The sequence below is a fragment of the Verticillium nonalfalfae genome (assembly GCF_003724135.2).
Source record: "Verticillium nonalfalfae strain VnAa140/NRRL 66861 chromosome Unknown scaffold_15, whole genome shotgun sequence".
NCBI classification, from domain to species: domain Eukaryota; kingdom Fungi; phylum Ascomycota; class Sordariomycetes; order Glomerellales; family Plectosphaerellaceae; genus Verticillium; species Verticillium nonalfalfae.
Window position 1 is genome coordinate 101,068 of NW_021167240.1, and position 14,587 is coordinate 115,654.

Consider the following 14,587-nt stretch of genomic DNA (forward strand, 5'->3'; position numbering starts at 1 on the left):
GGAATGGGTCGGAGGAAGGGGGGGGGGGAGCTTTTGTGCTGTGTCACGGAGGCTTATGCTGTAGATTTTGGAGGGCAGGATCGCGGGCGAGAAAGAGAGGGGGGGTGCTTTATGAAGGGGGATGCATGGGCGGACAGATATGCGAGGTTTGGAGCGTCTGTTAGTGATACCGACATTTCGACATTCTTGAGGCGGTTTACGCGGACATTTCGCTCGACGCTGGGTGCTGTTTTGTTAGGCTCACCGCTGCTGAGGAGCGGAATGCGTGAAGGGGGTGGGTTGGGGTGTATGCATGTCAGCAGAGGCGGTCTCACGGCCGCATCACCTCTGCTGGCGAGGGAGGGGGTGCTGACTGGCTGTGGATGCGGGATGGGTGTGTTCCGAGCAGAGGTCATCATGGTGGGTGTTGAGTAAGAACCCAAGATCATGTCCAACGGAGAGGGTACGGGTGCCACGCGAGGCTGGCGACAAACTGGGCTTCTTGCACGGCGCGGCACGATCGTTGCGATTTGCGATTTCCACTACCTATGACAGTCTGGTACAGATCACGGCTAAACAGTAGCTCCCATATTCCATCGCAAATCATGGCCTGAGCAGGTCCCCCTCGGGCACTTCGTCTGACAGGGCGCCAGATGGGTGACGTCTCGCGCCGGGGCTGCGGCCGTTTACGAGCACAGCTTTATTCCAGCAAAGACCCTCGTCCCAAGCCTGGTCATGTTCGACAGCGAGCCAGTCTTCCTTGTCGAGGTGGTGGCGATCGACGGTGCCAAGAAGAACATCAAAAATGTCGGACCAGCCCTCGGGCTGCTTGAAGCTGGGGCCAAACCATTCGGCCTGCGGGCGGCAGTGAAAGGCGACGGGGCCGCCACAGCGGATACAGAAGCTGCGAGAGGCAGCCTCTTTGTCGCAGATGAAGGCGTGGAAAAAGCCGAGAGTAGTGCCCTCGGCCCCGGGAACATCAGGGCGGAGGACATCGAGGGCAGGCACATAAGCCGGCCGGTCTGCGTCCGAAGCGGTGACTTCATCTTCGGTCATGGGCCGCTCAACAAGGCGACCTGTGTGTGATCGCGGCAGGTTGGACCCGTTGCCCACCTGGAGAGCGGACACAGTCATTTGTGGTGCAGGTGTTTGAATAGCCTCAAAAGAGGAGTTACCAGAGGCAACGCGGCAGTCATTGCAGTGACATGCGAGGGCGAAAGGGAGACGGGGGGTGCGGGGATTGGCGAGATCCGGGGAGGGGCCGAGGGTGAAGGCCGGGGGACGGTCGGCGTATTGTGGAACGGCGATTCGATAGCTGGGTCTGTGAGCGACTCAATCAATCGACGCTTTAGATTGTGAGGGGAGATACCGAACAGCGCCGCAGTTGCAGCCACCCGTAATCGTGTGCGCGTGCTTCGGAAATGGCATATTGTTGAGCTTTCGATTGGGCTGAACGATAAATCGTCAAACGGTGCGAAGGTGAAGAGAGGATCAGGCACGCTGCCTAGCCGACAGCCAGACACATATAGTGCCCATTGTCTGAAGGGGAACAATTCGTGATGGGCAAAGCTGGCTTGGCAAATGTTCAGCTGGTACTGTGCCAAGCCGAGACCGAGCCAATGTTGTACTCGACTCACGAGCGTGCACCAAAAGATCGGGGTTTTCGTAGCTCTTTGTGAACATTGGTGCCGCCCCAAGCTTAGGGCGCCTCGCCCAGGCAGCCGTGCCGATCATAGGGTTTGGGGTTTGAGCTGAAAGATAGCGTTTTTCAGAAATGTTGGAACCAGGTCGTAGCAGTGGTGTAAGCTGAACATGCGAAGAAATGGTCCAGGGCCCAATTGAGTTGAACTTGGTCATAGAAGTCGTGGAATGAAATGCGCGATCGAACTTGCATTCGTGGAAGAGTCCATCGACAATGCAAATCGCTGAAGAGGGAATCGCAGGGCGAAATGTGATTGACATGGACCTCGTCAGATCACACTTAGACGAAAGCCTGAAAAGGCGTTCCCAAAACCCGGCCGGCATCGTCAATCTTGACCCCTTCCCGCCTCAGCAGCATCCTCTTCTCGTCAAGCGTGATGCCCTCGCCGTCGCGCGGCCACTTCCCCTTGAAGCCGCCGAGCTTACCGCCCGTCGCCACAACGCGGTGGCACGGGACCTGGGGCGCGAAGGGGTTGCGGCGCAGCGCGTTGCCGACGGCGCGGGGCGACGAACCGAGATGTGCGGCGAGGATGGCGTAGGTGGTGATCTGGCCCTTGGGCACCTGGCACAGGGCTGCCCAGACGCGCTTCTCGTGCGTGGTGCGTGTCGAGGCGGCGATGCGATCGAGCTGGGGCCCCATGTCTTTGGTGTCGTAGGTTGTCATTTTGGACTTGGGAGCCGCTGCGGGCTTGGGAGACGTCGAGGTGGACGACATGCTGGGAAGGTTTGGCTTGAGGGGGTGGATTGGCCGTGGTGCGATGGCAATGTGCAAATGACGAGAGACGCGAGTTGAGTTTCCTTTTAGTTTATCTCTGGCCAAAACTTCAAGTTGACATGAATGAGATTGAATGACGAGAAAGGAATACGAAGAGGGGGTTCAGCTTTTGGTGTCGATTTACGTTACCCGGCGGCAGTGTTAACGAAAGGGCGCGCGTCGTACCGCTGGCTCGTGACGCGAAGAGACTGCCCCGCTCAAGACATGGTGTCGCGAAGTCATGTGACCTTCGGCGTACCAGCATTACGACATGAATTGAGCGAGCCACCCAACCCAGCAGTGCAAGGCACACACATCATGCCAGGAGTTGCCAGCAGAAGAATGGTATCAATTCAATCCTGGAGAAAACAACTTGACGATCGTCCATTATACAGATTTTTCATAACGTCCAGGTGCCCATGATGCTTAATCACCCGTGTCCACCTCCAGGTCTAGCTGTACCCCGTTGCTCACTCCGTAGTCCTCCAGGGTCAGCTGGTCCTTGAACGGCCTCTCGCCCTGCCTCTTCAGCAAGATCTCGTGCGGCTTCCTACCGACCCGCGCTGCCACCATAATCTTGAACATCTTCACAGGGTCGGACGCTAGGCAGGGAATCGCGACCTTGGTGCCGAGTCGGTCGTTCACATGCACAATAATGTACTCCTCGCCGCCAGAGGGCGCCGGAGCCACCTTGTCCCTGGGTGCCTTGTCCTTCTTCTTCTTCTTGTCTCTGTCTTCTCCCGCCGCGGGGGACCTTGTTCGGTTGCCGCTGCCGCTGCCGCTGCCGCTGCCGTTGTCTGCGGCAGCTGGTCGGCGCGGGGGTCTGTCGTCGTCGCGGTCACGGTCACGGTCGCGACGAGGCGAGCGCGAGCGCGAACGGTTGCGGTAGCCGCGATTGAGGGTGCGGCGGTCGTCTGGGCGGTGGTCGTCGGTACGCGAGGACTTGTCCTTCCAGCGGAAGCCTCCTCCGCCTCCGCCGCCGCCGCCCTGTTTGCGTTCGCGGGGACGGTCTCGTTCACGGGAACGGTCGCGATCGCGGCGCGGCGAGCGCGATCTTAACCTTGCTCGGTCGCCCATTGTGGCGGGTGTGTGGACGTCCGAGATGGCGGGGGGGGTGTTGGGGTGTTGGGGTGTTGATGGCAGGACCATGTCGAGGCCAGGCTGGTTGACAGGACTTTGACGTTCTCGGATTATCTAATGATGATGTGGTGTGAGTAAGCCATTCTCTTCCGTACCCACAAGCACCACGCTTCGGTGCCTCATCTTGCTAATTAGGTACCCAAGCTTGCTACGGTCCCATGCACGTTAGGTACCTACCTCTGCCGTTCCACCCGGCTGCTGTCTGGGGTATCCCTGCCATCACTGTCGCGTGCCCGGTTGCACTAGGTGGGGTATTTCGTCTCGCGACCGGCAATCTCGGACGATGTTGCCTTTCTACTGATCTCTGATATACACGACTTCAAGTTTCGTTGCTGCTGCCATCGAACAGCCTGCCATCGCGGCCCACCCCTCCCCATTACCCCAGGCACCCACGGACCGTTCTTCGTGCAGAACCCCTTTCGCTTACGGACGCAGGATACTCTTCTGGCTCGAAGTGGATGCATTGTCCGTCTCATCAGCGAGATTGGCGTAGCCCCGCGCCTTCCTGTCTGTCTCCCTGTACTCGGTTACAATCGTCTCCCTCGTCTGCAGGATCCCCTCGATGTGGCCCAGGGAGCGTCCGACGGGGCTCGCGTCGAAGTCATGCGCGTTGTCCGCCTCGATCTTGGTCTTGCGCGCCATCGACCCCATGGTCGCCATGCCAAACGTGTCGCCCGTCTCCTCGGCGTTGGACGTCGCATGGGCCCGCCTGCCGTTATTGTAGAGGCCGTACATGGTGGGCGCGTTGACGACGATGGCCGTGACGAGCAGCTCGACGCTCGCCCACGTCGATCGGTTGAGCTGGCTGTCCTTGTGCAGCGTGCTGATCGGCAGCCGCACGATGGTGATGGCGATGATGAAGATGCCGAGCAGGAACAGCGCGTACAGCTGCGCCTTGAGCCGCCACGCCGCCTGCATGGCCACGACGAGCGGCAGCGGCAGCAGGATCAGCATCAAGTCCGTGACGATGTTGAGGATCCCCACCGTCATGAGCTGCGCCTCTGCTTCGACGCAAGTGCCTGCGCGCGTCAGTCTGCGTCGAGCCACGCCGAGGGACAGCCGCACGGCCTGCCAGTGGGGGAAGAAGAAGAAGGAAAAAAAAACCATACCTGGATAAGGGACGACCTGCCAATAGAGATGAATGGGTTTGCATTCGATGAACGTGCTGACCTGGCAGGCAATCCATGTGACGAGGAAAACGGCAAGAAAACTGTAGACCTTGATGTGCTCGTGCGGAAGCTTGACCAGCAAGCGACGATAGAGGTCCAGGAGCACCAGCTTTTGGAGCCAGAGGCTTTTCAAGAGAATACGTCAGCGTTGGGCACACCGGGGGGGAGGCAGGCCTCGAGGCACTGACTAGGAACTGTAGACGACGCGCCCCGCGATGGAAAGCTTGCTGCCAATCTCGCGATGGTGAATCTCCTCGGGCGTGAACACATGGTTCTCGCGATAGGCGGCCGGCATGTTGTTGGTCTTCCACGTCAACACCATGTGGATTATACCCATCCTGGCCACGACGAAAACGCAGGCGGCCATGGTCAGGTAGTCGCCGAGATTGAAGGCCTGTTTGGCCACCTTGCGCCAGATCAGCCTGACCACCATGATGGCGAGGGCTATCCAGCTGAACAGCCAGTGGATGATGATGAGGGTCGGATGGTCCATCGAGGCAAGCATCCTTGGAAAGGGCCAACTCTGTCTGTCGATGTATGGAACACTGATGCCGGATGCGGCTCAAAAGAAGAATAGAAAACCCAACAGCAAGGGCAAGCGGGAGCGATGAACCCAGAACGCCGCGTCTCATATACAGCGGCCTCGATGTCCCCAGCACGATCAACCTTATGTATATGGTTCCGCTGCCTGCTGCAGGTCATCCGGCCCCCTATCTCGCCTCCCCGCGTGCGATGGAAGGTTCCGGCCGGTCAACCCCAGGCGACACGATCTTTGGAGGGCGACGTGAAACTTCCACAGGGGCGAGGGCCCATCCTGCGCGACTTGTCGGCATACAAGTTTTCCTACCACTGTTCGATGTGCTGATCACTGCCTCCCAACTTGTTCGATGAAAATCTCCATGGCAGGCTGGCCGGGGTCTCGAGTCGTGAAGCGAGCTGTGGCGCACACATGTCAAAGATGATGATGGGTCCGAAAGCGCCGCGAACCCCTGCCCCGGATTGTCTGTCAAGTCATATAAAGTTTTTTAATGTTCCTTAGCCCGTCATGCGTCCAAGTGCCGTTTGTTTTAGTGTCTCGCCTACCACAACGTGTGCCTGGCTACTAAGCTACCTACCATTCACTCGCTTGCGCCATTGGCACCTCGTTACCGAGACTCACTCCCGATTCCCCCTCCTTTGTTCGCTTTCGAGCGGCATCCCCACACCTCTCGTGTCTCGCCAGACCAAGACGCCATGCACTTCCCCCAGCTGGTCGCTATGACCGCCACCCTGTTCGGCCAGGCCCTGGCCCATCCCCCATCGCGGAACGACAATTTCGTCGCAGAGGTGCCGTCCACCCGGTCCTACTTCATGATCGGGGGAGGTTACGTTGACGATGGAGCCGGCGGTCACATTTTTCGCGATCAGATGTACGTCGAGAAATTGGCCCCGGCCACAGGTGCTAGCCGAGACGCGCCTATCGTCCTGATCCACGGCCAGGCACAGACTGGAAGTGTGGGTGAGCGCTCTGATCTGATCGATCCCCCAAGTCATGAGACGACGCGCGCCGGGGCTACCGTGCTGAAACCCCATACCTAGAACTTCCTGAATAAACCCGATGGTGGCCGGGGCTGGGCATCGCTGTTCATCCAGCAAGGCTACGAGGTCTACATTGTCGACCAGACCTTCCGGGGCCGCTCCGCCTGGATGCCGGGGAACGGCGCTGCCAAGTCGTCGACCTACTCCGCCGAGACCATCCAGCAGCGCTTTACCGCCGCCCAGGACTACCATCTCTGGCCCCAGGCCGTCCGCCACACGCAGTGGCCCGGCACCGGCAAGATGGGCGACTCGGTGTTTGACGCCTTTTACAGCGCCAACCTCCAGTTCATCAACAACGCCACCTACCAGCAGGCAGCGGTCCAGGCAGCCGGCGCCGCGCTCCTCGGCAAGATCGGCAGGCCTGTCGTCCTCGTCGGCCACAGCCAGGGCGGCCTCATGCCCCTTCTCATCGCCGACGCGAGGCCCGAGCTCACCAAGGCCCTCGTCCTCCTCGAGCCCACAGGGCCCCCTTTTCGCGACGCCATCTTCAGCACCAGGGCCGCCCGACCCTGGGGCCTCACCGACATCCCCATGACCTTTGCCCCCGCCGTCGGCGACCCTGCCGTCCATCTCGTCCAGCAGGTGTACCCTGCGAGGGGCAACGCCTCTGTCGAGTGCGTCCTGCAGGCCGAGCGGCCTGCGCCCCGCCAGCTCGCCAACCTCGCTGACAAGCCGATCCTCGTCGTCACGGCCGAGGCCTCGTACCACATGCCCTACGATTACTGCACCGTCGACTTTCTCCGCCAGGCCGGCTGTTCCAGGACGAGGCACGTCGAGCTCGGCGACGAGGGCATCCACGGCAACGGCCACATGTTCTTCATGGAGAAGAACAGTGATGTCATCCAGCGCTTGCTCGAGAAGTGGATCTCCGCGCAGTAATCGCGGGGTGCCTCCTCATGTCGCACCCGATGCAACCTTGGTGTAGCTAGCATTCCAAGTGGCCACGACTTCCCGCGAGCGTGCCGGCGTTACATCATTGAGCTGGTGGTAGCGTATAGTTAGCGGCAATATAGACTACCGAAGACGGTATGCTGAAGCTGGCCATTGTCTCCATCCCTGCCATCTGGAAGCGCTCTTGCGACAAGAACAGTGTGCCCAAAAAAAAAATTACATCGCCGCCCCTTGTCTACGATGGATAAGGTCTCCAGCTCCTGGCCTCGTTGTCGTCTAAATCCAGTTGAGGATACTGCATGATGCATTAGTGTATATCTCACCATTGGGGAGAAAACGCCACCTGTCGCGGCGTGTGATTTTCTTCGCCAATCGAGATATCAGCCACAATGACTCCTGCATATGATAAACGCGCGCTTCACAAGGAGCAGAGTAGACCCAGCACTATATCAGACCAAAACCACAGTCGTTTAAATATCGTCTGCTTCTCCAGTGTTTGATCCCGATAAGATGGATACTGTCATTTGTTTGTCAATTGTGAAGAGAGCTCGTTGCTATCTCAGGTCTTCACAGCTACTTGTCACGTCTATTGCATCATGGCGCCGGTACGGCCATGCTCTCGCCGCGGCTTTGAGGTTGCCATCATCTGTGCCCTGACGAAGGAGGCAGACCCTGTCGAGGCTCTCTTTGACAATTACTGGGACGAGGTCGAAAGGCCACCCTACGACAAGGCTCGCGGCGACTCGAACGCCTATACAACCGGCTCCATCGGCCGCCACAACGTTGTGCTGGCGTACATGCCCGGGATGGGCAAGACAAGTGCTGCCGCTGTTGCCGCCAACTGTCGCATTAGCTATCCCAACATCAAGCTCGCCCTTGTCGTTGGCATATGCGGTGTGGTTCCCTTTGATCCCGTCAGCAATGCGGAAATTGTCTTGGGCGATGTCATCATCAGTCACGGCGTCTCTCAATATGATGTCGGACGGCGGCATGTCAGTGGAGAGGCCGTGCGGAAAGAAACCCTTACGGATCCGCTCGGCGGGCCCAACTCGGACATTCGCACGCTCCTGGCGAGGCTGGAAGGCCCCCGCGGTCAGAAGATCCTGCAAGCCGGCATTCAAAATCATCTCAGAGTTCTTCAAAGGGACCCTGATCTGTCGGCGGAGTATCCAGGCGCCGGCCGAGACCAGTTATACGAATCGGCATACGAGCATATCCGGGCACGGGAATCCTGCAGGGACTGTGGATGTACGGGCAACGTCATCCCTCGCCGTCGTCTCGGTCAAGGAGCACACCCACCCGCTGTGCACTATGGCTTATTGGCCTCTGGTGATACCGTGATGAGATCTGGAAAACATCGGGATCAATTTGCACTGGAAAGGGGGATTGTTGGGTTCGAGATGGAGGGTGCCGGCGTGTGGAATGTGCTTCCCTGTGTGGTGATCAAGGGCGCCTGCGACTATGCGGACAGCCATAAGACGAAAGAGTGGCAGACTTATGCCGCAGCTACGGCAGCAGCGTGCATGAAGGAGTTTTTGTGTCACTGGGACCCTCCTTCGTCTTCGCAGTCTGTTGCATAGTATGTCATCGTACTTCGTACATGTGTCATCTGCGCTTTGTAAACATGAAACTGGCGGTTTGCTGCGCGAGGCTCTGTACAGTATCTGAAACATTGACAAATTTCTTACTTCTGCTCTTGTTTGCGCTGGCGAGCCATGACAAGGGGTCGCTCTGCCGTTGCGTTGGAAGCGGCCATCATTTCTTGAGACAGTAGATAGATGAGGCACCTCGAATCATAGAATCTGCTCTGTGGCTGGCGTAAAACCAGATCGAGAATGTTGGACGGGGTTCCATACACTTAACAATCAAATTGTCAGAAAACACCCGTCTCCATCAGATGGTAGCACAGCCGGGAATACCAAATGCTTGATTATCTTCATCGGTGACCAACACAGCCCGCCATGATGATCATACACGGTAGCATGACATGGCGTGTTGCTACGGGTATCGAACAGTTTCCCTCCCACCAACGCACACCTGTGGTACCACGCATCCCTCAGTTGCCACGCAGCAACCGCAGCACCCGTTCCTCTTCACTGCCCCCCCTTCCCCTCGAGCCACGGCAGTCGAATCTCCACCGGGCGCATATCGGCTTCGACCATGTCCACAACAGGCCTGGCCTCCAACCGCCTCAGCGCCGCGAGCACCTCGGCATACGCCTCCTCGCTGATGCCCTCGCTGCGGTCACAGTAGACGTCGAGTCCCTCCTTGGTGAACAGCGTCGGCGCGAACCACGTGACAGCCCACCTCTCGACGCCACCGCCGGGCAGCGGCCGCTCGCCGGACCCCAGCACCTCCCAGTGCGACGAGACGAAGAACAGCAGGCCGCTGCCGCGCCAGTCCCAGGCCGTCGTGTCGGCGCCCGCCGCCGTGTCGACGCCGGCGACCGTCTTGAGCTTGGGCGTCGACGCGCCCGTGGGCTCGTACTCGACGAGGTCGTCGAGGCGCGGGGCGCCGGCGGCCGACCCGGGGAGGGGCTTGTAGGTGATGCGGACGTTGCGGGCTGTGCGCCACATGGTGAGGGTCGAGTGCGTCACGGTCCAGGTGCGGTGGAGCCAGTCGAGCGTTGGTGGATTAGGGGAGGGGGAGGAGGAGGAGGACTGCGCGGGCGTGGTTGAGCTGGTGTACTTGGAGGGCGAGCGGAGCGTGATGCCTGATGGTGGAGTGGCCGCCATGATGACGAGTGGCGTGACGGTCCGTCTTGACAGGCTAATGGTGTGATGGTGCGATGGTGTAAACACTGTTTCCAGATGCTGAGAGAGCTCCTGAGTGATCCAGCTGCCCCATAAGTAGGGGAGAAAGGTGGGTTTGATGGTTGGTGGGATGTCGACGAGGGGAGGAATGCGGGAAGGGGGTGAGCACGTCTGGTGTCGTTGAAGCTGTTGAGACAACCCAGCGCTAGCTCGGGAGCTTGGGCTTCCGTTTCAGCGTCCAGGGGTCTCGGGGCCCTGCGGGTTCATCACAGTTGTCCGCTGGCGCGCTGGTCCCTGCATCTCCTTGTGTCTCAGGGCCGCAAATGATGTCATCTCGTACTCAGGTCATTTGCCCAGGGCCATGATGACTGACTGTCGCTGAGGTGAGCACGAGATGGTGTTTGAGTAACTATCACGGAGAAACATAGTTCATCGACTCCGAGAGTAAGAGGGTGGGCTGGTGTCTGACATGTCTTTGGGTCTCCTCAGTGACGGGATGAAGGAACCTGAGGCCTAGTTCGAGCGTGTACGGCCCGCTGTCGGGCACACTACGGCTGCTTGATGTTGTATGGTTCAAGAGTTGGTTTGTGTGGTGGCATTGAAGGTACCTAGGGGCTCGAGCAAGGCACCAGATGTCACATTGCTGAAGTCTGAACAAAAAGGCACTATGGAATGCCCGAAATCAATTTACTCCAGACAGAGGGTTACGCTCTGCCCATGGCATGAAGCGACTGGTCCTCCCGCGCTGACTGAAACCGTACCCTCTGCCCACCTTCCATCTCCCAGGCCAGAATTAGGGAAAGGAAAAGAAAAACGCCGTCGAAGCCCTATGCGCCCTTGCTCCATCCCGGTGGCGGCGGTGGTATCTCTAGAATATGATCCGCTTCTCGGCTCCGGAGAAGCATGCCAGCTATGTGCTGTATGTTTGTGTGTGTGTGTGTGTATGTGTATGTGTACGTGTATGTCTGCTTTGCCCCTTTTGCATGCTAGCAGCGCCCTCTCCGATATTTGTTTGAACGAGACCCCTTAACGCCGGCGGTACCCAAGAACTCCACGAGGAAAGAAAAATATGAAAGACAAGGTGCTATGGAAGCAAAATAAAAAAGAAGCATTCGATCAGTGTGACCGGTGATCGATGATGCGTTCCGTTATAGTGTCGAATTCGACTCTCCGCTGGCTGTGCTTGGCCTCTCCAGCTCGGCGTCAACCTCAGCCGGGGACTCGAGCGGAGTGAGAACTTCTTTCGCCTTGCCCTTTTGGATGGGCTGGAAGGTAATGCGGAGCTTTTCGTCCAACATGGACGCGAGACGCTCTTCGTATTGGTCAAGCAGGCCGCTGATGACAGACTCATCCATGGCTTTGCTCCTAATAGCCCTGTCACCGAGTGCGGCTGCGGTGAGACGCAGCTCCGTGTCCAGTTCCGAGAGTACTTCGTGACCTATCGGCTCTGTCGAGGCGAGCTTCTTGCGGTATGCCCGTAATGTGCGGCACGTCTGCTCTGTTGCCATGTTGAGCGACCCAAAGCCCCCTCCGCTGCTGCCCCGGAGACTCGGCGAGCTCTTCTTACGGGAGCTCACGCTGAGAGCGGGAAGGGAAGGGCGTCTTGTCACCCGAGGGGCCTTGGGGCTGATGGGCGGGCTGCTGGACCTGTCGCCAGAGGATGGCCGGCGAGAAGGGGTATCCTCGGCAATGGTAGCAGCGGCGCTACTCTGCGCAAGGCCCTTCGGCGTGCTGGTGTTGTGGACGGACAGGCCGTATTTGGAAGAACGTCTCTGAACCGTTCGTGGTGGAGAACGACGCCCACCTAACGGTGACGGGCGCGAAAACTCGGCAAGCTCTGCCTTTGACAAAACGCGCCGAAGCGGAGGACGTGAGGATGCAGCTTCGAGCTTGACCGGCGATGGATCCCTACTCATCGACACGGGCGAAGGCTCCTGCAGATCCATAGTCCACAGCATCATGGTCCCGTCTGATCCCACGCTGATGATGCTTTGTCCTCCATCATCGTCCTCGACGAGAGCAACGCCATTGATCGCCTCGGTGTGTCCCCATTCGCGGTCGAGGAAATAGCCAGTCTGGGTGTCGTAGAGTCTGACCGACTTGTCCGTGTTGGAGAGCCCAAGGATGAACCCCGTCTCTTTACCGGGGCATGTTCCCGCGACCAAGGAGTCAAGGATGGCGGCCTCAACACCTCCTTCATCGACACAACGGAAGGATGAAACTTGCTTGCCGCTGCTCAAGTCATACTGGCAGACAGAACGATCAAGCATGGCGACAAAGGCAGTCTTGTCCCCAGGCCCGAGCACGATGGAGGTAGGCGATGCCTTGAGAGCAATGTTTCGTGTGTTGAGGGCAGCGATGGCGTCCGGATTGTCGTCTTTACTGACGATATCGTAGATTTGCATGGACCGGTCCAGAGAGCAAGTGATTATCCGGCTTTCTGACGGCATAACCACCTTGACAACCTTGGCAGGAGAATCGAGAGTTTGCATGTGCTCAATCGTTCCGGCTGACGATCGGAGGAAGAGCTGGACAGTCCGATCCCTAGCGTAGGATGCCAACAGGACCCTTGAGTCGTCTTCGTGCAGGGCGACGCCCAGACAATCTGCCGAGTGCGCTTTTGTTTCCAGGAGGAACTCGTTTGTTGTCAAGTCGATGACTCTGAGCACACCAAGCTTGTCGCCGGCAATAAGCAGCTTGCCAGCCTTGGTCGTGCGAACAACACTCAGCTGATTAACAGGATCGCCCTCTTCCTCGGGAATGGTCTGCTCGATGGGCACATCAAAGGAAGCTTTGATCTTTCCGTCCATATCCCAGAACAGCACGCTCCCCGAACCGGACCAGGTAAGAAAGGCTGCATTTTGGTGATTGGGCCTGGGCAACGCCTGGATACCCAGTATTTGATTGCCGTGACCAGGGATCTGGATGTGTGACAGGTCCTCCTCCGTCTGGCCCGGGAGGTAACTAGAACTCCAAATGTCAATATGGTGCTTCTTGTCAATGGTGACCATATTTTCAATCAAGAAACCCATCGCCACCAAGCCGGTCGGTGATTGGCTTTTGGTCAACACACAGTCTGTCAGACAGTCGAGGACCGAGCGAACGCTGAGAGTAGCAAACTGGCCGGCCTTGCCGCCGATGTACGCAGTAGCGTGTCGGATGGTGATGGAGCGGATGGGAAAGCCGAGGTTGACGCAGCCCATCAGCTTCATTTGTTTCCCGTCGTCGTCGACGATGCAAACGTCGCCTCCTTCGGAGCAGATGATGATTTTGTTGTCGTCCACCACGGCGGCGCATGTAAATGTTTCCTCGAGGAGTGGCCCTAGCAAGACGTTTCGGCCCGGCAACGTCCTTCGCGACGAGGGAGAGGCTGTGGACCCTTCTGCGGAAAACTTCTGCTTCGTCGGAGACACTGAAGAACCTTCGTCGACTTTCCAGACCTTGATGTGACGAACGCCCAGAGTCACGAGGCTGTTCCCTATCCAGACCATTCCCCTGATATTCGAGGTGCACCTGTTCTGCTGGTGGAGCTTGGCTGCCCCAGTCCTGGGGTCAATCTTCCATAGATAGAGAAAGCCGTCGTTGGCGGCACCGAGGGAGGCGAGCCAGCGGGTGTCGGCGGACCAAGCGACGGCCTTGACGCCGAAGCCGTGCTCGCTGATGGAGACGAGAGGAACATCGGAGGAGCTGTCCTCGAGACTGAAGATGAGGACGCGGGGGGCATAACCAGTTTCGCCGACAGCCAGGTATTTGCCGTCCCGGCTTAGGGCAAGACATGTAGCGGCCTTGATTCGCTCGCGGCTGGTCCAGGTCCGCGATGTGGGAGATTCCGACCAGTCAAGGGTTCCGTAGGAGGAGTCGCGAATACCCAGGGCCACACGGTTCCTACTGTCGTTGGCCTTGGGTGTGGATGTTGGCGTGGAGGGAGCGTAAGAAGAGGAAGAGGTGCTGTAGATGGGCAGAGTTGTCGGCCGTGCTCGGTAGAAACGCTGCGAGTATTGCTCGCCGTCGACATCGACGACGACGACGGCACCGCCGGCGATGTAGGCGAAGGAGGACTGAACAGTATCGAAGCCGGTGGGCGAGGCACACGTGGTGCCGATGACCCTTTTCAACGCAAGCCGGGACTCATGGTACTGGCGACCGCGCAGAGGGGAGCGCGAGGGGCGCTGGAGGAAAGGCGAATTGGAGGGGGTCAATCTGAGGCGGTTCGTGGGTGTTGCGTGCATCATATCGCCATTGAGTGCTCTGGTGAGAGGCAATTGGCGGATTGGGTTGGTGGTCAACGTCTTCTCGAGCTCGAGGCACAAAGATAAGCGACAAGTCGATCAAGATGGCGTCGCTGGGGCAGTTGTATCGAACAAAACGAGAGGTCGGCTAAGTGGGCAAGCGTAGCTGGTCGAGAACAAAGACAAAGACAGTGAGGGCGGTGTAAGTCAAAGAGCCGCCTGCCCAATAGGATGTAAAGCTGCCAACCCAGACGCACTCGTTAGCATCCATCAAACGAGTGGGCTTCTGCTGGAGCGGCCGAAAACTTACAGCGACATCAAGAGATTTCAAATCCCTGGTGTAAATTTTGCAGCTATCACGACCAAAGAGTGAGGCCGAGCGTTTGGTGGTGA

At 58.4% G+C, this 14,587-nt stretch overlaps 8 protein-coding genes across 8 annotated transcripts; 2 read left to right on the plus strand and 6 right to left on the minus strand.

The window, feature by feature from the left end:
- Positions 1-582: 582 nt before the first annotated feature.
- Positions 583-1,407, minus strand: D7B24_002144 (uncharacterized protein; the record flags this gene model as incomplete). Its single annotated transcript, XM_028636359.1, has 2 exons — positions 583-1,294; positions 1,349-1,407. The coding sequence occupies 2 exons, from the start codon at positions 1,405-1,407 to the stop codon at positions 583-585; spliced, it is 771 nt and encodes a 256-aa protein (XP_028497693.1).
- A 553-nt stretch (positions 1,408-1,960) lies between these two features.
- Positions 1,961-2,395, minus strand: MGT1 (methylated-DNA--protein-cysteine methyltransferase; the record flags this gene model as incomplete). Its single annotated transcript, XM_028636360.1, has 1 exon — positions 1,961-2,395. The coding sequence occupies one exon, from the start codon at positions 2,393-2,395 to the stop codon at positions 1,961-1,963; it is 435 nt and encodes a 144-aa protein (XP_028497694.1).
- A 465-nt stretch (positions 2,396-2,860) lies between these two features.
- D7B24_002146 (uncharacterized protein) lies at positions 2,861-3,511 on the minus strand (the record flags this gene model as incomplete). Its single annotated transcript, XM_028636361.1, has 1 exon — positions 2,861-3,511. One exon carries the CDS (start codon positions 3,509-3,511, stop codon positions 2,861-2,863), a length of 651 nt encoding a protein of 216 aa, XP_028497695.1.
- Positions 3,512-3,997: 486 nt separating this feature from the next.
- D7B24_002147 (uncharacterized protein) lies at positions 3,998-5,236 on the minus strand (the record flags this gene model as incomplete). The annotated part of the gene is made up of 3 exons (XM_028636362.1): positions 3,998-4,593; positions 4,684-4,868; positions 4,932-5,236. 3 exons carry the CDS (start codon positions 5,234-5,236, stop codon positions 3,998-4,000), a joined length of 1,086 nt encoding a protein of 361 aa, XP_028497696.1.
- Positions 5,237-5,976: 740 nt separating this feature from the next.
- Positions 5,977-7,200, plus strand: D7B24_002148 (uncharacterized protein; the record flags this gene model as incomplete). The annotated part of the gene is made up of 2 exons (XM_028636363.1): positions 5,977-6,237; positions 6,322-7,200. 2 exons carry the CDS (start codon positions 5,977-5,979, stop codon positions 7,198-7,200), a joined length of 1,140 nt encoding a protein of 379 aa, XP_028497697.1.
- Positions 7,201-7,808: 608 nt separating this feature from the next.
- Positions 7,809-8,792, plus strand: D7B24_002149 (uncharacterized protein; the record flags this gene model as incomplete). The annotated part of the gene is made up of 1 exon (XM_028636364.1): positions 7,809-8,792. One exon carries the CDS (start codon positions 7,809-7,811, stop codon positions 8,790-8,792), a length of 984 nt encoding a protein of 327 aa, XP_028497698.1.
- A 513-nt stretch (positions 8,793-9,305) lies between these two features.
- D7B24_002150 (uncharacterized protein) lies at positions 9,306-9,947 on the minus strand (the record flags this gene model as incomplete). The annotated part of the gene is made up of 1 exon (XM_028636365.1): positions 9,306-9,947. The coding sequence occupies one exon, from the start codon at positions 9,945-9,947 to the stop codon at positions 9,306-9,308; it is 642 nt and encodes a 213-aa protein (XP_028497699.1).
- A 1,166-nt stretch (positions 9,948-11,113) lies between these two features.
- Positions 11,114-14,197, minus strand: D7B24_002151 (uncharacterized protein; the record flags this gene model as incomplete). The annotated part of the gene is made up of 1 exon (XM_028636366.1): positions 11,114-14,197. The coding sequence occupies one exon, from the start codon at positions 14,195-14,197 to the stop codon at positions 11,114-11,116; it is 3,084 nt and encodes a 1,027-aa protein (XP_028497700.1).
- Positions 14,198-14,587: the final 390 nt, after the last annotated feature.